General features: G+C 39.8%; 1 protein-coding gene across 1 annotated transcript in view; it reads left to right on the forward strand.

Annotated features, from left to right (window-relative positions):
• Nucleotides 1-17,879, forward strand: part of mast1a (microtubule associated serine/threonine kinase 1a) — an 89,353-nt gene extending 71,474 nt beyond the window's left edge. Inside the window, 9 exon segments of the mRNA XM_036557737.1 lie at nt 5,352-5,503; nt 7,511-7,568; nt 7,570-7,744; nt 9,784-10,038; nt 11,219-11,448; nt 13,021-13,143; nt 13,388-13,521; nt 14,733-14,920; nt 15,138-17,879. Of these exon segments, the coding sequence (XP_036413630.1) occupies nt 5,352-5,503; nt 7,511-7,568; nt 7,570-7,744; nt 9,784-10,038; nt 11,219-11,448; nt 13,021-13,143; nt 13,388-13,521; nt 14,733-14,920; nt 15,138-16,993 (3,171 nt within the window). The 3' untranslated portion in view covers nt 16,994-17,879.
• Nucleotides 17,880-24,709: the final 6,830 nt, after the last annotated feature.

The raw sequence follows: 24,709 nt of genomic DNA on the forward strand, positions 1-24,709 counted from the left end.
AATCTTCTTAATGCTATGCCTTCCTGAAATGCAGCCCTAAAGTTTCATACATACATACATACATCATCTAAACCGCTTATCCTACTGGGTCGCGGTGGGGTGCTGGAGCCTATCCCAGCTGTCACTGGACGGAAGGCAGGCCTAAAGTTTCATATTTTTTAAAATGCACATTAAAGCTGCACTTTGTCAGATTTTTTTGTTAAAAATAAAAAGATGACGCATTACTGAGTCAGGTGAAAAACATGGTAAAATTTAGTGTGTGCTGTGCTGAGTCGCCCTGTAAAGCCTGAAACAGTAATGTTAAAGTCAGAGGCGTAAGGTCGGGAGATTTTCAGACCACGTCATACGTCTTTACATATTAACCTCACATGCAGAGGCTCAAAGGAGGTGTGTGAGCTCAGGACTCAAATAACTGTAATCGTACAGCGCTTGCTTCAGGCCACTGATTGATGAAGCCACTCGTCTTGAGAGCCGTTCTTTTGATGAGAGCACACTCCTACATGTAAACACACACAGAAGGTAAACGACCCTTCTCCTCCCTCTGTTTGAGTAACCACCTCATGATCCTCTCAAAGAAAGAACACATTTGCAAGTCTCTCCACATGCACTCGAATTACTCACAAACAGCATCTCTGAGAAACGAAGGGCACTTGGTTCAGTGCTGCACAACAAAATGCCTTTTTTGTACTTGTGTTGAGATGGACCTTGTTACATGACCATAAAAAGAAAAAGGTGTTCCTTCTTTGATTCTCTCCTCTGTGGGGAAAAGTCCAGTTGGAGGGGCTCTATTAATGAAACATCTTCTGATAATTCTGTGCAATACCATTAATTTAGTGTGTAGAATGTACAACCCCAATTTGAATTTATTCTAAAGTTTATATTTTTTACACGCATAAATACATTTTTTGCCCAGAAAATTGGTGTCAGACTTTTGCACAGTACTGTGGATGCATACTACATGCTTAAAAGGCATGCTACATACTAAATAACAATATTATATACCTAAAAAAACAAACCACTACATACTACATACACATACAGATGCATATTATATTCTGCTTATTACAACCCCAATTCCAAAAAAGTCGGGACGCTGTGTAAAATGTAAATGAATGTAAATAAAAACAGAATGCAATGATTTGCAAATCTCATAGACTCATATTTTATTCACAATAGAACATAGAACACATATCAGATGTTGAAAATGAGACATTTTACCGTTTCATGAAAAATACTAACTCATTTAGAACTTGTTGGCAGCAACACATCTCAAAAAAGTTGGGACAGGGGCAACAAAAGACTGGAAAAGTAAGTGGTACTAATAAAAAATGTTTTATAGAGGTAGGGTCTCTCAGAGGCAAAGATGGGCAGAGGTTCGCCAATCTGCAAAAAACTGAGTCTAAAAATTGTGAAACAATTTCAGAAAAATGTTCCTCAATGTAAACTTGTGAAGACTGGATATCCCACCATCTACAGTACATAATATCAACCAAAGATTCTGAGAATCTGGAGAAATCCCTGTACACAAGGGACAAGGCTGATGGTCAATATTGGATGCTGGTGGTCTTTGGGCCCTCAGGCGGCACTGCATTAACAACAGGCATGATTCTGTACTGGAAATCACTGCATGGGTTCAGAAACACTTTCAGAAATCATTGTCTGTGAATACAGTTCGCCGTTCACAAATTAAAGCTGTATCATTCAAAGAAGAAGCTGTATGTCAGCATGATCCAGAAACGCCACCAACTTCTCTGGGCCAAAGCTCATTTAAGATGAACTGAGGCGAAGTGGAAAAGTGTCCTGTGGTCAGATGAATCAAAATTTGAAATTCTTTTTGGTAATAATGGATTCTGCAGCCTCCAGGCTAAACATCTCCCAGATTGTTATTAGCACACAGTTCAAAAGCTAGCATCCATGATGGTATGGGGTTGCATTAGTGCACATGGCATGGGTGTCGTGCACATCTGTGAAGGCATCATTATTGCTAAATGAAATATACAGGTTTTGGCAACATATGCTGCCATTCAGACAACGTCTTTTTCAGGGAAGGCCTTTCATATTTCAGCAAGGCAATGCTAAACCACATACTGCATCTACCACAACAGCATGGCTTCATAGAAGAAGAGTCTGGGTGCTGAACTGGCCTGCCTGCAGTCCAGACCTGTCACCAATGTAAAACATTTAGCACATCATGCAGTGAAAAATCCAGCAAATAAGACCCAGAACTGTTGATCAGACAAGAATGGAACAATGTTCCTCTCTCGAAACTCCAGCAATTGGTCTCCTCACTTCCCAGACATTTACAGACTGTTGTTAAAGAAAGAGGGAATGCTGCACAATGCTATACAACTTTTTTGAGACGCGTTGCTGCCATCAAGTTCTAAATGAGTTAATGTTTTTCATGAAATGGTAAAATGTCTCATTTTCAACATCTGATATGTGTTCTATGTTCTATTGTGAATAAAATATGGGTCTATGAGATTTGCAAATCATTGCATTCTGTTTCTATTTACATTTGTTTACATTTTACACAGCGTCCCGACTTTTTTGGAATTGGAGTTGTAATAAGCAGAAGATAATATGCATCTGTATGTGTATGTAGTATGTAGTGGTTCGTTTTTTTAGGTATATAATGTTGTTATTTAGTATGTAATATGCCTTTTAAGGGTGTAGTGTGCATCCACAGTACTGTGCAAAAGTCTGACACCAATTTTCTGGGCAAAAAATGTGTTTATTCTTGTAAAAAACATAAACTTTAGAATAAATTCAAACAAACATTAATGCACTAAAAAAATCAAGAATTTCTTGTTTTGAAATGTTGTGAGCTGGTGAAAAGAGCACATTTGCTTCCAGATGGCTCCTTGATGACCCCAGCAATCGCTCCAGCACACCTGATTTTTGCACAGTGCTGTACATGTAGAAAGTACTGTGAAATCTCTATATGTAAAATACATTGTTTGAATGTAGTATGCATTATTATACAGAATGTAGTATGCATTTTAGGTATATAATATTCATTTTAAGTATGTAATATACATCTATATTATACTACATTGTATGGTATGTTAAGGAGAATGTAGTTGTGTCATATGTGGTTTGCATTTTAAGTATTCAGTATGCATAATTTTGCTGAGTGTAGTATGCATTATTATGTAGTATGTAGTATGAACTTTAAGGATGCATTTTTCAATTTGTGCAGAATGTAGTATGCATCTCTATGTAGTACATAGTATGCATTATTATCCAGAATGCAGTGCATGTTATTATGTAGTATATAGTTGATTTTGAAGGAAGTAGAATGCAGTAAAGTCTGCAGTATTTTCTGGAAGGTAGTATGAATATTAGATATTTTCATTTGTAGGCATTTGTCCACCTCTATGAGGGAATGGTCCAGGTTGTGAGGGTGCAGTTGCCCTTTTTGTATGATACGTCTTTTGCTAATTCCAGATTATACATTTAATTAATTGTTCGGGTGTAGACGTACAAGATTTTCTCAATTAGCTGAAGTTTTTATCCAGAGAAGCTTCAATTACCAACTACTGAGTGAATTTCTTGGAGCAGCTGGAGGTTAAGTGCCTTGCTCATGGCAGCGGAACTTAATCCCTTCAGTCCCTCCCCTGATCCCCTCAGTAATGGGCAATTTGACTGTTGAGTGACCGCCATCAAAGCTATCTTCATCCACAGTGGCTCAGCGGTAATTCTGGAAATAGTGCAATTACAGGACTAAAAAATCTAATTTACCCACTATCCCCCGTCCCATGTTTGGTGTCTGAAGTTTTGGTGTCTGAAGTGAAGCTTCTTTAGTTTTGCACTGGAGCTACAAGGCTAATGTATCTAAAAAAATGGAAGCTTATAGCCACCAAGTACAAAAAAATCAGGTATGAAGATGTGTGCCACTACTAATTTTAGCTCTGCAACATACTTTTCTAAGTTTTAGTTAACCATATAATGCTATTGTGTTTAGACAAGCAGCAAGAGAAACAGCCCAACACAGCACTACACCAACACACAACATGGGGCGGAGGTAATGTGGGAGGATGTGACATGAGAGGAGGGTGGACAAACACAAACACACACACACACACACACACACACACACACACAACAACCCACCCGTGCGGCCCATGGCCCATGGAGCTGTGTCATCATTTAGGCATGCAGTTAGCACAGTGCTAACTGGTGAGGTATAAGCTTCCATTACGTGTTAGCTATGTTAGCAACGTAGCTAACATAGCTAACGTATCACCAGTTTTCCTAGAACACTGCTGTATTCTAGAACACTGATTTAACTCTAGAACACTGATTTAACTCTAGAAAGCTACTTTGTGACAACGCCTGTTGCAAAACGCGCTGTATAAATAAACTTTGACGTGACTCACACGGATTTATTCTACAACACCACTATACGACACTGCTGTGTTCTAGAACAGTGCTTTATTCTACAACACTGCTGTATTCTAGAGCAGTGCTTTATTCTGCAATGCTGTATTCTAGAACAGTGCTGTATTCCACAACACTGCTGTATTCTAGAACAGTGCTGTATTCCACAACACTGCTGTATTCTAGAACAGTGCTTTATTCTACAACACTGCTGTATTCTAGAACAGTGCTTTATTCTGCAATGCTGTATTCTAGAACAGTGCTGTATTCCACAACACTGCTGTATTCTAGAACAGTGCTGTATTCTACAATGCTGTATTCTACAACACTGCTGTATTCTAGAACAGTGCTTTATTCTGCAATGCTGTATTCTAGAACAGTGCTGTATTCTATAACACTGCTGTATTCTAGAATACTGCTGTATTCTAGAACTAGAACACTGCTGCATTCTAGAACCCTGAATAACTGCATTTACCATAAAAAGACTGATTTGGATCAAATCATTGTGTCTTGTTTGCAAATCTGAGTAAAAACTGTATAAACTTTGTTGGTATCATGATAACAGGCCCAGTTTATGATAACAGGCCCAGTTTATGATAACAGGCCTGGTTTATAATAACATGCCCAGTTTATAATAACAGCCCCAATATAATTAGCCACGTAACTATTATCTAATAATCTATTAAGTGCTACCATTTGAATTGTTAACCATTTACTTAGTGACATATAAATAGTTAAAGCACTGTAAATGCTTTCAATTTACACTCAATGAGCACAATTACAGACTGCAGTTCCATTTTAGTCCATCTGTTTCTGTTTCTTTCTGTTCTTCAATGGTCAGGACCCCCACAGGACCACCAAAGAACAGGCATTGTTTGGGTGGTGTATCCTTCTCCTGGTCTACCTGGTGTGGGTCTTCTCTCTAGTGGAAAGCATCATAGTGTCCTGACCTGGTCTGCTATGTTTCTCAGGTCTACAGCAGTATGGAGCACCTGTCCCAGCTGGAGCAGAAGACTCCTGTAGTGACCAGACGGGAGCCGAAGGGGCGACGCGAGGACAAAATGGCCAAGAGAGAGAGCCTCGGCAGCTTCAGCAAGAGCTGGAGGACCGGCTCACCTGAGATGTGAGTGTGCATGAGTGTCAGAGTGAGCAACCCATCAGGAGTAAAGACAATTCATTTAAAGGGACCATATCATAAAAATCACTTTCTTTCTTTCTTTATTTATTTATTTATCTATCATTTTTAAAACAAACTGATCACTCCTAAGTCTATACAAACTAATATAACCATTTTGAATTCACTTCATTCATTTGATATCATCAGTACGCATAAACATTTACCCATCTGTTCAGCCCACAGCAGAAAAAAGAATCAGATTAGAGAATACACATCATTCGTGCACCTCAGGTGAAAAAATTAAATACATGACATATGAAGGCAATGAGCCCTTTAAAGTATTTTATACAACAGTTAGTTTCGGCCACGCAAGCTGATTGGTTGAGAAGCGCTCTAACCGTGCTGATATTTCACCATGACATCAAATTTTTTTCACAAACACTGTATCACTCCGCTGAGACAGCTGTAGGAGACGCTCAAGCCATTTGAACGTTTTTACTTCTTACTTTGCCACAAACAGAAAATGGATACTTTTAAGATCACATTTGACCGACAGCCGATTTGGTCAGACTCTGAAGATGAGACGACACTAAATTCCCAAACTGTCATCACCACTGAGCAGCTTTTCAGTCGGCAGCTGTGACAGAAGAACAGCTAAACGACCTGGAATCAGCCAGAAATGAACCCAATACCATTCGCCAAACAAAATGGGCTGTAAGATGCTTTACAGACTGTAAGATGCTTTACAGACTGGCTGGAACAAAACAACATTAATACTGATCTGGCAAAAACTGACAAAACTGAGCTGAACTTGATATTGCGGCAGTTTTATGGCTCAGTCCGTATTTCAAAAGACGAGGCTTACAGCAGACTGTGCAGAGAGTGAGTGGAGTTTGTTACTCTGACGTAGCAACAAGCTGCTCAATAAGGAGCTATAATTTGGTGGGAGGAATTGCGACCATTAAAACATATTAAATGACACGTTCACGGCCCAGTTTATTAATTTCTTACTTTATTTATTTAACTGTTGTATAAAAGCAAAAAAAACATTGGAGGTTGTGATGTTATTTTACGATAACACTCCCTGTTGTGTTCTTTTGCTTAAATCAGTAATAATACCCAAAATGTGCCTTAAAGATGTTTATTTACAAGAATATGCACACAGATACAATACTGTGCAACATACAGTCCTATGCAGTAGTCAGAGACCCCCATTCCTTTATTCAATTTCCAGTCCAGATGGCCATTAAGTACAATTTATTCATTTTTCAGTGTCAGAAAAAAGCAAGAAACATGTATTTAACAGAAAATTACACAAAAGTCTCAACTGATGAATCAGCTAAAAATCTATCAGTATTTAATTTGCCCACTCTTTACTTTTGTAGACCTGCAGCCACTTTAACTCTCTATCCTTCCTATCTTACAACCAAACCAGTTACAGCTGCATCCTCCCAACAAAAGCTGCTCCCAAGGATCTCACTGACATTATGTTCCCTTTCAAAGAGAGACTTACAGACTGCTGTTTCTTTTTCATGTGCATCTAAATGGCCAAACAGGGAGGCCATAAAGGAGTCTAGATTTAAGAAAATCCACTTTCATAAAGAAGAGCAAAGTCTTAGTGAAAAAACAGCAGTTTCCAAACGAGATCTTTTGAATGATTAAAAGATACATAGAAAATGAGACTCCTAACAACCACCTGGAAGACCTGGTAGACTCCAAAACTGTCCCCATCAGATAAACAGCACTTAAAGCTTTCATCTTTTAGAGAGAGGAGAAAATCAAGCTCCACTCTGGATTCAGATCTGAAAACATCCACAGGAGTCTCTGTCCATCCTTCACTGTGAGACACTCAGCACTATGAGTCTGAAAGGATGTGTAGCTGTTAAGAAGCTCTTACTGAGAAAAGGAGACACATCAAACAAAGAAGCTGCTGCTGTTTCTCAGAACAGTGGACTGACCACCCCAGAGTCCAGACCTCAGCATCACTGAATCTCTCTCTCTCTCTCTCTGTAGGAAGCGCCTGTCGTGTTCTGAGTCTCTGTATATTGAGGGAGACTCCAGTCCTCCGCTAGGGTGCCCGGCGTCGTTTTTCTGCGCTGATGGACACACACCGTTTCGCCTCACCTCTAGAGAGCAACGGAGAGACGCAGCCTCAGCAGAGCGCTAAGAGCAGGGGGTCATCGTTAGAGGGCACCGCCGCACCCTCATCACCCGCTAACGAACAGAGCGCAGCAGTGAGTGCAGCAGGTGAGGAGAGAGGCTGGAAGAATCAATACACTGTACTTATCCTTATTATCCCACTGTGTCTTTTACAGAGAACGTAATTAAAAACACAACAGAGCTGAGTGAAAACTTCACAGTGCCCTCCACAAATATTGGCACCCCTGGTAAACGTGCAAAATGGGCTGTAAAAAACGTTCTTTACTGCTTTTCATTTTGATCTTTTAATCAAAATATTAAAATCGAAAATTATTTGAAGTAGAATGATAGAAAGGAAAAAACATAAACTGATCATGAAATATTTTTTTTTCAAATCTATGTGTGCCACAATTGTTGGCACCCTTAGAAATTCGTAGGAGTGAAATATAACTGAACTATATTTCTGTTCATATTTTATTTTCATGTTTTAAAGCTCCTCATCCCCACTGTGAGGTATGGTGGTGGATCTGTGACGTCTTGAGGCTGTTTTTCTTTCAAAGGCCCTGGATGACTTGTTCAGATACATGCACTGCAAAAAATAGTATCCTGTCAAGTAAAAATATTTTAAATATAGACAATAAATCTAATATTCTTCCTGTTGAGATTGTTGTAAGCTTAATTTAAGATTATTTACCCTATTTCTAGACATTTACTTGTTTTAAGTCATTTTAAGTACATTTATCTCACTATATTCAAAGATAATTTGGCTTGTTTTTAGAAATGTGCTTGAAAACTTTCTGCCAGTATAGTGAGATAATTTTACTTAATAAAATTATTGAAAATGAGTGAAAATGTCTAGAAATTTGTTTGATAATCTTATAATAAGTGCACAATCATCTCAAAATGGGAAATATTAGATATATCGACTAGATTTGAGATCATTTCACTTGACAAGACACCATTTTTTGCAGTGTGGTATCATGAACTCAAGTACCAGCATATATTAAATCAAAACCTGACTGCCTTAGCCAGGTTGGATCCTCAGGACAATGATCCACAACACACCTCAAAATCAAGGTTTTGCCACAGCCATTTCAGTTGCAGATCCCCACAGAAAACCTGTGGGATGAGCTGAAAGCAAGTATGGAGGAAAGCAAGCATGGACCTCTGAATCTGAAGAATCTGAAGAGATTCAGTATGGAGGAAATGAATCTCAGATCCCACTGTGTTCTCCAGTCTCACTGAGGATTATAGAAGAAGAATCACAGCTGTCATTTTTGCAAAGAGAGGTTGCAAAAGTATCAGGTGAATTGGTGCCAACAATGATTGTACTGTAAACAAAGGTTAGATTTTTGTTAATATTTTGAATGAAAGATCAAAATTATGATCAATAAAAATGTTTTTACAGCTGGTTTTACTTATGTCTGCCAGGCGTGCCAATATTTGTGGAGGACACTCTATTTGTGTATAATTAGTTAGTGATATCTTTATTTAATTCTTATTCATCTTCATAAGATCTGAGACTGGAATAGAAACATTCTCCACTTATTTGTTATGAATAAAAAAGCTATTTTCAGCATTCTGTGCCCTTTCTTTAGTTTAACCAATTAGAACAACATAAGAAAACGATTTCATTTCAAAACGATCATTTCAAGAGTCCAATTATTGAAAATTTCTGCACAACTAAATCATCAAGATGTTAAAGTCCTTCAGAGTGGTTTGGTGTGAAATGCTCCATTCTATAGAAACTTTCAGAGTCAGAATTGTTCACAGTGGTGGTGATAGGAACCAGACGTCTGAAGTGTTTCATGTCTCTAAAAGCTCTCGCACTGGTTAGTATATGAAATGGTTATGAAAATGAAATCCCCCTTTAATAATGTAATTCTGAAAGCATTCTGTGTGCAAATCAGGCCTATAAAAATAAAAAAACACCCAATCAGTCACTGTTGCATTTATTCAGGAACTGTTTTTATCAGAAACATAACAATACAGTTGGTAACCAGTTAAGCACATTTTAGAAAAGGTGTCACACTGGAAGATTTTTCTTTTTTACACTTCATAAATGATGAAAATAATGAATCATAATGAAATAATGTCAATAATGAAACGTGGAGAAAGTATTTGAGTTTTTAACTGGAATCTTACAGATAAGCCATCCAGACCTCGTGAAGCATCTGCGCCACAAGCCATACCATCAGCAGCAGCAGCTTCCGCAGTACCCGTCTCCCGGGATACGGTTGCCGTGGGCGACTCCCACAGCCAGCGGGCCACCAATGACCTGGTTCTACGGCGGGCTCGACATCAGCAGCTTTCTGGAGACGGAGAGAAACGAACCTCGCGCCCCGGCAACAAAGTCATCAAGTCTGCATCAGCAACCGCGCTGTCTGTTATCATCCCTGCAGGTGGGCTTCAGACCCCGACCACCGGGGCGCTAGTGCTCTGTGTGAGGTAGCTGTTGAATCACAGAACCAGTGCTGATGTTTCCTTAACTCCTAGTATTGTTTTGTATTAATAGTTTGTTGTTTAACCCATCATAAGTTGCCATTATTGCAATTACAAAAGCATGACGTTCATCATAATTCTGAAATAGATTAATAGAGAAATTGCAATCTATACCACATTTGTGATTGTAAGTAGAAGGGTTATTATGATTTGAATAAGAGGTGGTATAATACTACTTTTTCTCTCCTGACATCGATAGCGATAGTGAATTCTTGAGTATCACCAGATACTGATATTCATCCAATAATGTTTACAGTTTAAAATGTGCTACTTTTAATTAAAGCACTTAAGATGAGCATCTAAAATAGCCTATAATACTTAAACTACTCAATCATGCTACAGTCCCACAAGAAATCTACACAGCTAACAGCATCACATCACACAGTTTGAGTGAGTGCGGTTCAGGATAGACCTGTTACAGGATTGGATTTATTCAGATTCATTGAGTGTGTTTACATGCACTTAATAATCCGATCATTATCTGATGTCTGCAGTTATCTGATTATTCAAATGGGCTTGTAAACAGCACACTCCAATTTCTAAGATTGGAGTAAGGTCTAGAAATCCGATTAAGAAATTAAGAAATCTAATAAAGGGAGCTGGATTTTAGCTCAGTAATCTGATTTCCCAATTGTGATACCCAATATCCAATCAGTGCATTCTCTACTTTGAATCTGATGAAAGGTCACTGTTGAGTGTACAGTCTTGTTTTGCAGATGTATCTCCAACATTTTTGCTATGTTATTTTCATTTCCTGATATCAGTCGAAACAGAAAAAGTCAGAAGTGCAGCCTCAAACCTGTGCAGACAGGATGTAGATCAAATGTAAATGCAATAACATGGAATGACTCACTATGTAATGATTCATGTCATTCTGTCACTCCATTTAAATTTAACAGCAAAACAACTGGAATAACTCAGCTACTGAGGGTTAAGGCAGACGGCCGTATCAGCATCATGAGTTTCAACCACGCGTTTCACCTTATGGGTGTTCCTTCGTTCAAATCTTGATCCAAGACTTCTTTTGTCAGGTAAATGGTTTGGCTAGTTTAATCACGATTCTCTTTCTCTCCTCTACAGTTGAGCAGCATGCTAGCTCTCCTTTGGCCAGCCCAATGTCTCCTCGCTCAGTTTCTTCCAACCCGTCGTCACGGGACTCGTCACCCAGCCGGGACTACAGCCCAGCGGTCAGCGCGCTCCGTTCACCAATCACCATCCACCGCTCGGGCAAGAAATACGGCTTTACACTGCGCGCCATCCGTGTCTACATGGGGGACAGTGACGTTTACAGTGTACACCACATCATCTGGGTGAGAGGAGACATTAAAACAAAGACATTAGCAATAAAAATGTGAATAAATACATATCTTTAAAGAGAGAGCAGAGAAATAATGCAAAATAGGAAAGACATAGAATAGACCCCATGTGTCAAACACAAGGCCCGTGGGTCAGATCAGGCCCGCGTCACAATCCTATCCGGCCCGTAAAAGCATTGTAATTTTCTTTTAATATTAGCCCGTTTCACATTGCTCTGTACTACAGTCCCCAGCATGCACTGCAGTGTAATGTGCTCTGACTCTCCTACCCCAACAACAGTCTATGGGACAGTGGTTACACCTCAATTCTACACACGTCTATGCAATTCCACACCAGTCATGTCACTAAACGCACTAGCTGCATTTCAGCTGTAGTTCAACCAACATAAACTCTTAACGTCAGCTCAGCAGCTCAGAAGCTGAGACCAAGTATCAAGGTCTACTACTAAATAATGGCCAGTTTGGGTTACAGCACAACATTAATTAAAAATGAAATAAAAACATTTTTACTGTGGCCCACGGATTTGTTAAGATTTTTAACATGGCCCCTTTAGTGGTTGAGTTTGACAGCCCTGGAATAGACTGTACTTTACTATGGCTTTATCAGTCAAATTAAAACCACTAAAATACTGAGAACCTAATCGAATTCATCTCTCAGAGTTAACTGAACATGGCCATGTTTGCATTTGGCATTATAGTGCGTCCCATACCTGAGTATCCCTCCTGTTAAATAAGATATTTTAGGCATCTGCATGTTTATTAAAACATGAGCTTATGAACGTGAAAGCTGAAAGTTGCTGTGAAGGACAGCACAGTTCTCACTGACTGACATTTGTTTTTCTTTCAACTGTGCTTCAGTTGTGGCTGCTAAGCAAACATGCATAACATCTTTTCTCTCTCTGCGACTTTTATTGCTTGAAGCTCCCTGCACCTCAGTTGCAAAAATGCTTTATAAAGTTAACACAACCTACTCTGCATTGGTGCCACACCAGCCTCATAGACGTCTGTAGTCAGTGTCATTTCGGACAGTAGTCAGTGGATTTCTCAGTGGCAAAAATGAATGGGATTTTCAAAAATCATCATTGCTGTGCCCTGTGGTACAAAAAAGTTCCAAACCCAACATGTTTTGTTCTACATACATTTTCAGCTGAAAGTCACTGGATCCTCTAAATTACAAGGTTGTTAAGGAGCCAAAATACGATCATTGCTACACCCATGCTAACAGCAGGCTACCTCTCCTGTACACTTAAATGACGTTGCATGCAAGTCTACTATCACTACTACCAGCTTCTCTTAATGTACTGTACTACCAAACTGGTTTGTTTGGTGTGTTTTTGCTTACTTTACAGTTTTAGAGTGTTGATTTGGTGCACAGGAATATTAGCTCACATGTAGCAAAATTCATATTTTGGCACTCTAAAGATCCCGTAGTTCAGAGGATCAGATCATGGTCATCGCATGACAGTGCCAATTGTATACAGGCTTTTGGTGGTCACTTAACAGCAGAGAAAGATTTGTTTTTTTATTTACTGTACTGTATTTACTGCTTTTGTTGTCCAATCACAGCATGTAGAAGAAGGAGGTCCGGCCCAAGAAGCGGGGCTATGTGCTGGTGACCTCATCACACACGTCAATGGAGAGTCTGTGCACGGCTTGGTCCATACAGAAGTGGTGGAACTCATTCTCAAGGTGAATAGTATGAACCTAAGATTAGTTCATCCTGCTAGTGTTATTATCCTTTACCAAAATAAGTCTTATGTGATTCCTCTTCATTTCATCATATTTAGGACAGGATTCTGGTGAACTCTTTTGCTCAAACAGTCCAACTACAAGAACAACTTAAGGCCAAGGCAGACAGGCAGACTCTGATGACACCAGTGTGATAAAATCTAAGATGTAAAATACTGATCTTTTGTTTTTTCTGTGCTCTCAGAGTGGCAATAAAGTGACTGTGACTACCACACCCTTTGAGAACACATCTATCAAAGTGGGTCCAGCTCGCAGATCCAGCTACAAATCCAAGATGGCCAGACGCAGCAAAAGGCCAGTCAAAGAAGGACAGGAAAGGTAAGTCATCTAGGTCTTTTTTATAATATTGTCATTTTACTGGAGTGCTAACTTATTGAGAACTATATATAGCATTACTTTCGTCCCCCACAAGACTGCCTTAAGTGTAGATTTAGTGTAGGAGTTCGATTGTGGCATTGATTAATTGATAATATTTCGAGAGTTACAATGCATCCAAAAATCAATTAGTTTTCCCACCCCTAATTAATAGATTAAAGAGAGAGTGCTTAATTAGTCCCCAAGGGAATTTGTTTCATTACAGACACATCAAAGTCACAAGTACACAATTAATCAGTACAATAAAATAGAATGCAGTATACATGACAAGCAGCCCAAAAAGTGAAGGGGAACACTCAGAAAGCCAGCTATGCTGAAAAGTTGGCATTTTGGCTAATTAGTGACATGGCTTAATAATTAGCAGTGAAACCAGAATTATAGTCTGTACCTAACTTTATACTGATATGAATGCTCCCCTTTTACCTATTGGGGTGTTTTTCCATAAGTTGATGAGTTTCCTCTGTTGAGCCCAGCAGCCATCACAGGTTTTTTCTTGGACGATTGGGTCACACTTTATTTGGATGGTCCCCTATAGATGCTCTACAGATGCCTAAATCACTAACAAACTTTCTGGTGATGTTCAGTTGATTATCAACAACAGTATGGTTGTGATTAGGGTTAGGGTTAGGGTTAGGAGTAGGTGTAGGTTTTGCCTTGAGGTTAAGGTTAGGGTTAGGTTTAGGGTTAGGAATAGATTTAATAAAATCTTTCATACTGAACTTGAAGTTCATTTGCATTTAATAGATATTTAGTTGAATGTTACTTAAAGACAGACTGAGCATTTACAAAGCATCTACAGTGGACCATCCAAATAAAGTGTTACCGAAGATTGTGCATCCAGTTTGCTTGTCACTTTAAGTAAGATGAAATTTAGAATAATTGAATACAAACTCTGGAATATAGAAATGTTGTATATTGTTCCTACTGTCCAGAAAATGCTGTGTATTTTAGTATGAACATATCAGACACATGGCGGATGCACTGTAAAGCCTGATAGCTGGCATGCGGGATATCCTATATTATGCACTGCTGCACTGCTGCTGAATTAGTCAGTAGCTAAAGATGTTAACCCTGTTTTTACCCATTTTGGCTTTATTGGTCTGATTATCACTTTTCTGTCTTTCCTGTTCGTCTCTTTTTCTCTCCCTCCACAGTAAAAAGCGCAGCTCTCTGTTCCGTAAGATAACCAAGCAGTCGAACCTGCTCCACACTAGCCGTAGTCTGTCATCTCTGAATCGCTCTCTGTCCTCCAGTGAGAGTCTACCTGGATCTCCAACTCACAGTCTGTCTGCCCGCTCCCCAACCCAGAGCTACCGCTCCACTCCTGAGTCCTCTTACCTTGGTAAGTAGGTTGTAGTCTAGCTACATAAACTGAGCAGAAGGGTAACAGTGATCAATGAACATGTGGTTCTCTTGAAAGCTTTAACGTAGCCTAGTCTTATCTTGTGTTTTCTTGGACATGAAACTTATTATGAACCTTAAATAAACCTTTTTATGCTCTCTATTACCTCTTTTCTTCTTACTGCCTGCATCTCATCCTGTTTGCTTGCTTATCTCAGGTGCCTCTTCTCAAAGCAGCTCTCCAGCTTCCAGCACCCCGAATTCTCCTGCTGCCTCTCAGCACATGCGACCCAGCTCCCTCCATGGCTTGTCCCCTAAACTGCATCGGCAGTACCGCTCAGCCCGTTGCAAATCTGCTGGCAACATCCCTCTTTCTCCTCTGGCACACACTCCGTCTCCTACTCAGTCTTCACCGCCACCTTTGCCAGGCCACACTGTTGGAAGTTCCAACACAACACAGACCTTCCCTGCCAAGCTTCACTCGTCTCCTCCTATCACAAGGCCCAGGCCCAAGAGTGCCGAACCGCCCCGGTCGCCACTTCTCAAGAGGGTGCAGTCTGCGGAGAAGCTTGGATCACCACTTTCATCTTCTGGGGAAAAGAAAGGAGGGATTGGGGCAATGAGGAAGCACAGTCTAGAAGTGGGCCATTCAGATTATCGTAAGGAAGGGTTCCACTGTGAGCTGGGTCTCCAAAGCTTGTTGGAGACAGAAGGAGAGAATCTGGCCTCAACTTCAGCGACTACGCCATCACCTACCCAACCTACAGTCCCATCACCCCCAGAAACGGGTATTTTTAAGCCTGTACGCAAGCTGGGCAGGCAGGAATCACCACTGAGTAGAGATGCTTTGCTTGCTGGAAGAGAGAGAGAGAAGGAGCTTGAGAGACAGAAGTCTGTAGACGCAGTCCAGGGAAGTGACAGTAAACTGGCAATAGTCTTGGAGAAGTCCTTTTCTGCCGGTAGGACATTTGAGAGAACTGAGACTGACCAAGGAGCCCTGAGCAAGAAAGTCCCAGATGATAAATCAAGTCACATAAAATCTCCAGTTGTTGATGTGTCACAGCGATCACCATCCACCCCAAAAGATGCCAGCCCAGCAAGGCTTGAAACCAGTCTACCTATTGTAACTAGGCCTTCACCTGTTGTACCAGAGTCTAAACTTAGTGTTGTCCCTGCCATTCCCTCGCCTCTGACTACTATGTCAATCCCTGCTGCAAAAACTACAGACCCCAGCATTCCCGGTGTTGGAGCAGGAAATGGAAGTCAAGGTTGTGCCACAAAAACTCCAAGCAAGGTTGTCCCAATCCAGGCAACAGCGACTACCAAAACTCAGACGTCCCAAAGTTTGTCGAGCTCCAAGGACTTCCCGGAAAAGAAGAGTGACAAGGATGCCGGAATTAAAGAAGCAGGAAAGACTCTCGCTGCAGTCAAGTCTAGCTTACCGTGTAGTGGCTCTGTGAAGGCAACTCCTGTTGCTGACATTCAAAGTGTACCCTCAAGTGCCACAGAAGTGTCCAGAGCAACCAAGGGACCATCAGATGGAGAAGGTCTGAAGAAGTTGGGTGCAGATACCCATGGTAGGACTCCAGATATGAAGTTAAGAACTGGCTTACCTCCATCCAAGGGGGTAGTTCCACCTCACCCACCCCAGGTACAGTCTCCTGCTCTGGGCAAGCTCTGTCAGGACAAGGGCCTCTCTCAAGTCAACTGCTACCGTGGCACCTTGGACTGGGAAGATAAGTGTCTCTTGGAGGTTGTTGAGGAGCATTCACCTTCCCCTACTCCTTCCCCTACTGGAGCCACCCCTAGCCCCTCCAAATCACTCCCACTGTCTCCTGGTGACAAAGGTGTCTTGACCAGTGTGGCTAAAACTGTGCAAGAACCTGTCAAAAAGGGAACTCTGGATGGGGCTAAAACCAAGGAAGCCAGTAAATCAGCAGAGGAAACTCAGGCTAGTGTGCAAGGAAAGACTGAGGCTTCAAGTGGGAGTAAGCATAGCTCGAAAGTAGCGGCTCCGAGCCCTTCTGGTGCAGTGCCGCATGAAAAGAGTGGGAGCACTAAGAATGGGTTGTGACCTTTCAGCCAGTCTAGTATTCCATTTAATGGAGATTTCAAAGGATGCAGTGTTGTCGGGCAATTGTAAGGACATTCCAGCAAGTAAATACCAAGGTCAAGTGGGAGAAACATAATGTAAGACTGAACAAAACAAACGCTCTGAGGTACTTCTTACAAGAGTGTTATTTGTTGTAGATACAGAGCAGTTTGTCACAGAATTACAGTAGATGTACTGCAGGTGTGGGTGCAAGAGAAAGAGAAAAAGAATGAATGAGTGAGTGCATGTCTTGTGGTGCTTGTGTGACAAAGTGAAAAGGCAAGCGCAAAGTGCTTTAACAGATCAAATGATGCTGAATACTGTGAACACCAAAATCCATGTTCCTCCATTTTATAACCAGTGTGAGCAACCTATTTCTTAAGCGAACCATGGAAAATAGGCATTTGTTCCTGCAACGTTTACTGAGCAGACAATATCGCAACAGTCTTAATTGGTATATATATATGTGAAGGACGCATTGTTATTCTCGTCTTATGCTTGATTCATCATTCCCTAATCCTTAATCAGCATGATGTCCAGTGACTAGTGGCTAGCGCTCATGCTGCCTGTGGGCATGCCTTTCATGCTGTGTTGGTAGAGGGACAAGTAGGACCAAAAATATCGGAGAGATTTCATTTTCCTGTCAACCCATAAGCCGATGGAGCATTTAAGTGGCCGGGATTTAGCGTTTTGAATTAGCCTGCACTGCATGGGCGACTACAGCCTTCTTATCAGGTACTAGCAGGAGGCCTAGCGTAGCTGCCCGGTGACAGCTGCCTCCATCGCAGCTTAGGCAGCAGAGATGTAATTGCTGACTTGGGCTGATTTTAACGCTGTTTGTGGGCTTTAAATCTGCTATGCTCTACTTGACAGACACTTTACAGCTATAAAAGAAAGGTACTACTCTTGGTGTTTAGTCTGCTTTTAAGGGGTGGTTGTGGTTGACGATAAGGAAAGTATTCACAAAAAAGCAAAGATTTGCACAAATTAAATGGGTAATATGGGTTAAAATGTGTTTAGGTAGCACATACAGGAAACCATGCAGAGCGAAGTATCCAGGAAAGGCTATTTTAAGTGAGTTCAGTTCCATTTTACAGTAGGCTAAACCATCTCTCTTAAATTGAAATACTGAGCAGTATATACTGCTACACATTTCAGGTTGTTCATGGACTCAGAAGTGGTTGATGTTACCTTCTTTGACAGATGCTAACTATACATATTCATAGCTTTTAGTTCTACATCCTCTTATGGTACAAGTTATCATATTTAACCCTTTAATGAAGACTGAGGGACCCAACTATGATGGAACATGGTGTAGTCACCTGACTGAATGTTAAACATATAATGTAACAGTGGTTGTATCCAATCTAACCACAGTTGTCTGTTCTAGAACTACAGTGAAAAAATACACCTTTCCCAAAACAACCCAAACAATCCAAAAAGTCTATATATATAATCATGTATCTACGACAAAGATTGTACTGTAGCTGTCAATGTACTACACAAAAATGATAGATCTATGATCAAAACAGTAGATCGACAATGCTAATGCTTTGGGGGTAAAAGAAGCCCTTACTATGAAATTTGCCGTATGAATCAAGTCATTATTCTTGAAGGAGAATTCCACAGATTTTTCATAACCTCTGCATAATTTAATTGTTGAGATGTAAACGGAGTCATTCAGAGTGGTTTGATGTGAAATGGTGCATTGCAGAGAAAATTACAGACTCATATTTCTTTATAGTGGTGGTGACCAGCGAACCTCCACATGTCTTTTGAGTTTTTTACATGTAATAGTAATGAGGGTAGAATGGTGGTAATATGGAAAAAAAATAGTTATCTGTTACTATTTTGTCTCACAGCACCATGCATGTACCTCTACACCATTAATGGATTAAAAAAAAAACACATTTTTCACCAAAGCCTTCTCAAAACTATCATAAAACAATGTCTCAGACAATTCGTAACGATTTCATGTAGTAACTTTTTGTGAAGGAACTTTTAGAGCACTAAACTCTTCAGATGTCTGGTTCCTATCACCACCACTGTAAACATTTCTGACTCATTTCTGACACTCTGAATTACGTTGTTTACATATTATCATTTAAATTATGCAGATATTTTGAAAAAAAAAGAGTGTAATTCCCCTATAACAAGTATCATTCATATATTGTACACATCATTTTTGCTCTAGCAGCAGTATTTCTCTTGCGCTCTGTTATAGTGGTCTTAGTAATGTGAGGCCTAATCAGCAAAAGTTTAGTATGTAAAGTAATGTTTGCTCTGTTTGCTTTTCACAGTGGAACAGAATATTCATAAATATGCACTCTTTATGCAGATACAGAAATCCCTTTATGTGTCACGAATCCCTGAGTGAGATATGAGCTAGATATAAGAGGCACAAACTTCAGCTGCGTCCAAACCACATACTACACTAATGAATGGACTTCTATTGGTGGTGTACTATTCTTGACATGCTATTTAGTGTGGTAGTATGCAGCTTTGGACACATTGCTGGGATGTGCTGCCATCTGGTGGCCAATAGCCCTGTCTCAGTCCTGTGTTCAGGGGTGGTGAACTGAGGACCAGAGTCCAGCACAGTCTGATGATTTCTCTGCTCTGACACAACAACTAAACCTGGTAATTAATTGCTGAGTTTAATTAAGTGTGTTTAAGCAGAAAAATCACCAAACTGTGCAGAAATCCAGCCCTTCAGGGCCAGAGTTCCCCCCATCAGTCTCATTATTTTGTGTTGGGATCTTATATATTGTAAAACGTCTTGAGAGAGTCTCAGTTTTGCATTTCATAACAAAATACTATATATAATATATATTATATGATCTGGTAGGGTTCATATGAGACCTGCTTTCCCCCAAGTTTGACAGATATAGGCCTGCATTTCTGCTGTCAATTAGCCTGATATCCTGACCGAAATGAGGGAGATACATACATATTGAATTTTAAGGGACATATTCACTCATGTCCCTCTAACCTAACTCTGTGCATCAGGCATAATTGGTTAGGATTATAAAGTGAAGAAACACATCCTAGATCATCTTCTCACTCACACAGTTCTATAGCACAGTTGATTTTTTGCTCACTCTCATTCACTATATTGAAACAGCGCTGAACTGTAATGTGCTGTGGTCTGTTTAAATGGTGTGGGAAGCTTTTGTTGGAGAGAACTGACCTCATCGGCTCACCCCAGTGACCTGATCTCATGCTCTTTTTTGTAGCAGCTGTTGCTAGTTTGCCTCATAGAACATTGGCAGCCTAATGAATTTGGACTGGAGTTTAGATTCACCAAATAACCTTGAGTTTCCAGTTTAAAACGCATCGCTACAGAGCTAGTCCATGTTGTTGTAGCTAATCAGGAATAGGCAAGTTGGATACGGCAACAGATTAACCACCATGACATCATATTAGCTTGATTAGGCTACATGACAGAGAAACTGTGGAACTGTTTTTTTTTAAAAACAGTGCTTGTGTGGACATGATTTTTTAAAAACCGAAGTAGGAAAACCCCCGTTTTCAAAAACACCTATAAAAGTGTGTACTAGGCCTAGGGCTGCGGCACTGAGGAGTGCTGGAGTGTGTTGTTAATTGATGCTGATCAGTTGGGTCTCAGACAATTCATTAATAGAACTTCTGTTCTCTGTGCTGCATTGTCACATCTCTACAGTGTACATTGTCACAGTTTTGCATTGCAATATCACGATTTCATGATGCATTGTTACAAGTTCAATGGAAGTTTTGCTAATGTTACTAACCTAGCCTTATATTTCACCTCGTAAGCTCGCCTCGTTCAGCTGTATCACGAGTGTGATAAATGATTTTGAAGGGTTTATTTCATTAAGCGTATACCATTAGAGTGTAATAATGATCTTCACGTCTATTGGCGCACTCAAGCAGCACTATAGCAGCACTTTGTTACTCAGCTCTACATGTGCTACTTGATGCTACATGTCCACTATGTGTTTAGTTTCAGCTTCACAAGACTTCATTAGGACGGTTAACAATAACAGGTTTATGAACTCAAGCTGTGATTAATCCTAATGTGTGTGCACACGAAACATGACGGCTATGACAACCAGCCAACTGCGCGAAACATGAGGAGGAAAAAGGCTCAATGTAAATTTGAGAAGGTTAAGCATTTATAGGATCCGTCTCCACTGCCTCCCTGTTAATGCTTAGTAGAGTAACAATTACTTTATGTTCTTAGCATCAACATTCGCTTCTTCTGCTAAAAGTGATATTCTTCGCGTGGTTGACGCCACAAACGTCACAAAGAAAAAAAAAAGTCACTCAGTGATCCACTGTCCCAAACTGGTCAGAAGCTCAGCCTGATTGGTCTAAGAGTTGTTTATGATCAGAAATCTATGAAAGATAGAAAGTTATGCTACATTCACATGAAAAACCATCATTCTGCTCTTCATCATCCATGGCCCCCGTCATCATGCATTCATGGCCCCCAAATAAATCAACATCAGGTTTATTCCACCACTGCGGTCGACAGCAAAAGTTGGGAAAATTGAACTGCTGACAGATACAGTCTGCAGACTGTTGCCAGACAGACTTTTTCATCACAGCTCCATTGAAAACAATGGAATATCTGGTTTGCCATCATCTGTCTAACGCCAACATGTGAAAGCAGCATTAGCCGGCCCTGGAGCAGGTTAGGCCTGCAGTATACGTTGCCATGGTGATGTAGCCTGATAAAAAATGATCCTCCATCATGAGACAGAAAATCAAGAGTTAGATTGAACTAAGCTTCAAGTTGGCCAAACCATAACTCCTGCTTCATGAGACAGACCCCTAAGCTTAGAGGCAGGAAAAGTTGCCAACAGTGCAGTTATATTAGAGATCATAAGTAATGGACAGTCCTAAGTCACATGTCTAGGATGTACATTGTTACAGTTTTGCATTGTGATAGCACAATATCAAGATGCACTGTTACACCCCTAACCTGGGATCATTTCTACAGCTTATTTTATAGCAGGTCAAAGCCACTGTGATCTTCACAGATGCAGGAATGTGCAGTCTGACTGATCTGGACTTTGAACACAGAGTGACTCTTAAAATAATTACATCAGCACATCTCCATGTGAAACTAATCCTATCTGAATAGTACTTTAGACTTAAACTGCCCATTAAAGGCAAACACCAGAGAGCAGTGCTGATTAGCCCAAGACTTTGCCTTTGCTTAATGTGTGTCCAGAAAAAAGTATCTCTGTAAGCAAAGCCTTAATATCAAGGTGTCATAATCTCAGTGTATCAAACAAAGACGCTCTTAAATTATCCTATTTGTGCATCATGTCTAGAACATATGCACTGAAAGAGAGAATGGTTTTGATGGCTCTGAAACAAGTGCACATTTTTCAAGGATATTTTATAACAATGAACAATTAGTAAAGCTGACTGGCCCACTAGCTTTAATTTATCACTAGCAATGTCAGCATTTTTGAGGCTAAGTATTCCACCCTAAATGGGCTTTACGGCCCAAAACTAGCATTTAACATGTTATTTTTCATGTTATGTAATATGTTTCTCTCATCCGTTTGACAGAATGCATGATTTCTGTATCCTTTTTGTGAGCATCAGTGTTGTTTCACTACACTACCCAGCATGCATTACAAAAAATACATACCACTGAGATGTTATATTTTACAGGCGTCCAGAGAGGCCATGAGGTAGTTTTCATTTTCTGGATTGTTATGTTGAAATAACGAGTTAACAATCTTGTGATCTCAAGATAACAAAAAGTTGTTAACTTGAGAGCATGAGTTAATTGTTGTGTGATCTCAAGATAACAAAGTTATTATCAGGATATAACAAGTTAGGTATATTGAGATCTCAAGATAACAAAGTTGTTAACTTGAGATCACGAGTTACTTGTGTGCTCTCAAGATAACAAAGTTGTTATCTTGAGATAACAAGTTAGGTGTCTTGTGATCTCAAGACAACAAAGTTGTTTACCTTTAGATTATTAGTTAAGTATCTCACAAGATACTTAACTCGTTATCTCAAGATAACAATCCAGAAAAATATAGCAACAACTCATGGCCTCTCTACAGAAGTCCAGAGAGGCCATAAGGTAGTTATCATTTTCCAGATTATGATCTTGAGGTAACATGTTAATTATCTTGTTATCTTGAGATAATGAGTTAATTGTCTTGACATTACAAAATAATTAACTCATTACCTTAAGATAACAATGCAGAAGCTCATGGCCTCTTCAGACTTCCGTAATATGTGGCTTCCTAGCAGCAATGTTTACTATCTGTATTAGCCAGCTAGCAGTAAGAAAAACAGCTCGTCCCCAAGAATCCTCCCCAGATTGCTTGTAGTTTTTCAAATGTCCCTCCCATCTTCAGGATATGTCATCAAAAGGATGTGTTCCTACTCTTTTACCTGGAAAATCTCACTTCTGACACCACTGTGGCACCACTGTAGGAGGCGAGTACACATGTTTACAACAGATGTGGTCACGGTTACATTTTTCGTCATTGTCAGAGTTCCCCTTTAAGGTTGCCCTTTGGCGCAGTTTGGGAAATCTGCTTTATAAGCATCTAGTGTGGAAGTTTTAACTGATCCTAGACAATTATATGCAGCTTTAAAACAAGTAAATCCAGTCTGGAATGGTTTGGAGACAGAAAGTCCCTTCATTATAGTCCTTCCACCTACAGCACTTCTCTGACCTGTCTTTTGACTGTTGTCACCTTCAACATGTGACTGTTATAGTTTATCGAAACATCGAAAAAGAAATAAAACAATGTTTTGTAAAGTTTTATTATGTTCCACTGTATAGCCTAGTTTCTTATTCTTAACGTAAAGAAGATGACTTTGACGAATATAACAGAGTAGCTTGGTGGGTGAATCATGTCCTGTGGCAAAAGAAGTCCTCACTTTTCAAGTAAACGATGGTGTTCACTTCGACCTAGTTTATATCCTACTATGTACTCAGTTCCTGTGATCATAGTTTGAGATTTCTTTGTGGATTTCTTTTTGTATTTTATTTATAAATTGTGATCTATTGAGAATGCACTTTATTTTCTGTCAGATTTTATTTTGTTCCGGAAGTACATGTACTGTATTAACGTATTACGTAGCTGTCGAAAAAAAAAAATATTTATAGAAATGTACATAGAAATGCAGATATTCTGTGCTAACGTGAATGTTTTAGAGAAAAAGAGAGAGATAAAGAGTGAATGAAAGGAAGAATCATTTATTACGTACCGATTATTTCATCGCACTCTTAGCAGCTGGTTGAGTTGACAGTTAAAAGCTGGCATAACTTACACTGTTATTCATTTTAACTATTTATTTGTTGTCTACGGCACTTTTGCTTATACAGCAAATGTCATTCGATGCATAAACACCAGAAGTGCAGTATGTATGTGTACTCAAAATAATAAACTGATATTGTATACCTATCATCTGTTTTCATTCATTTAATACAAATAAACATAAACACAGTTCTGGATGACAGCTTATTTTATTCATTCATTTGTTTATCTGTTTACTCTTTCATTCCTTCTTTGTTTGTTTATGTTTACGCAGCACAGCACAAGCAAGAGCTTTTCATTTGAAAGCCACTTCTTTTTTGACTATTGACTCAGCACAGTTCTTAAAGACAGCTTAAGTGTTTACTCAGTTATTTGTTTATTTATTTGCTTATTTATCTGTTTACTCAGCCCA

This window comes from Colossoma macropomum, unplaced genomic scaffold, assembly GCF_904425465.1.
Source record: "Colossoma macropomum unplaced genomic scaffold, Colossoma_macropomum, whole genome shotgun sequence".
NCBI lineage: Eukaryota > Metazoa > Chordata > Actinopteri > Characiformes > Serrasalmidae > Colossoma > Colossoma macropomum.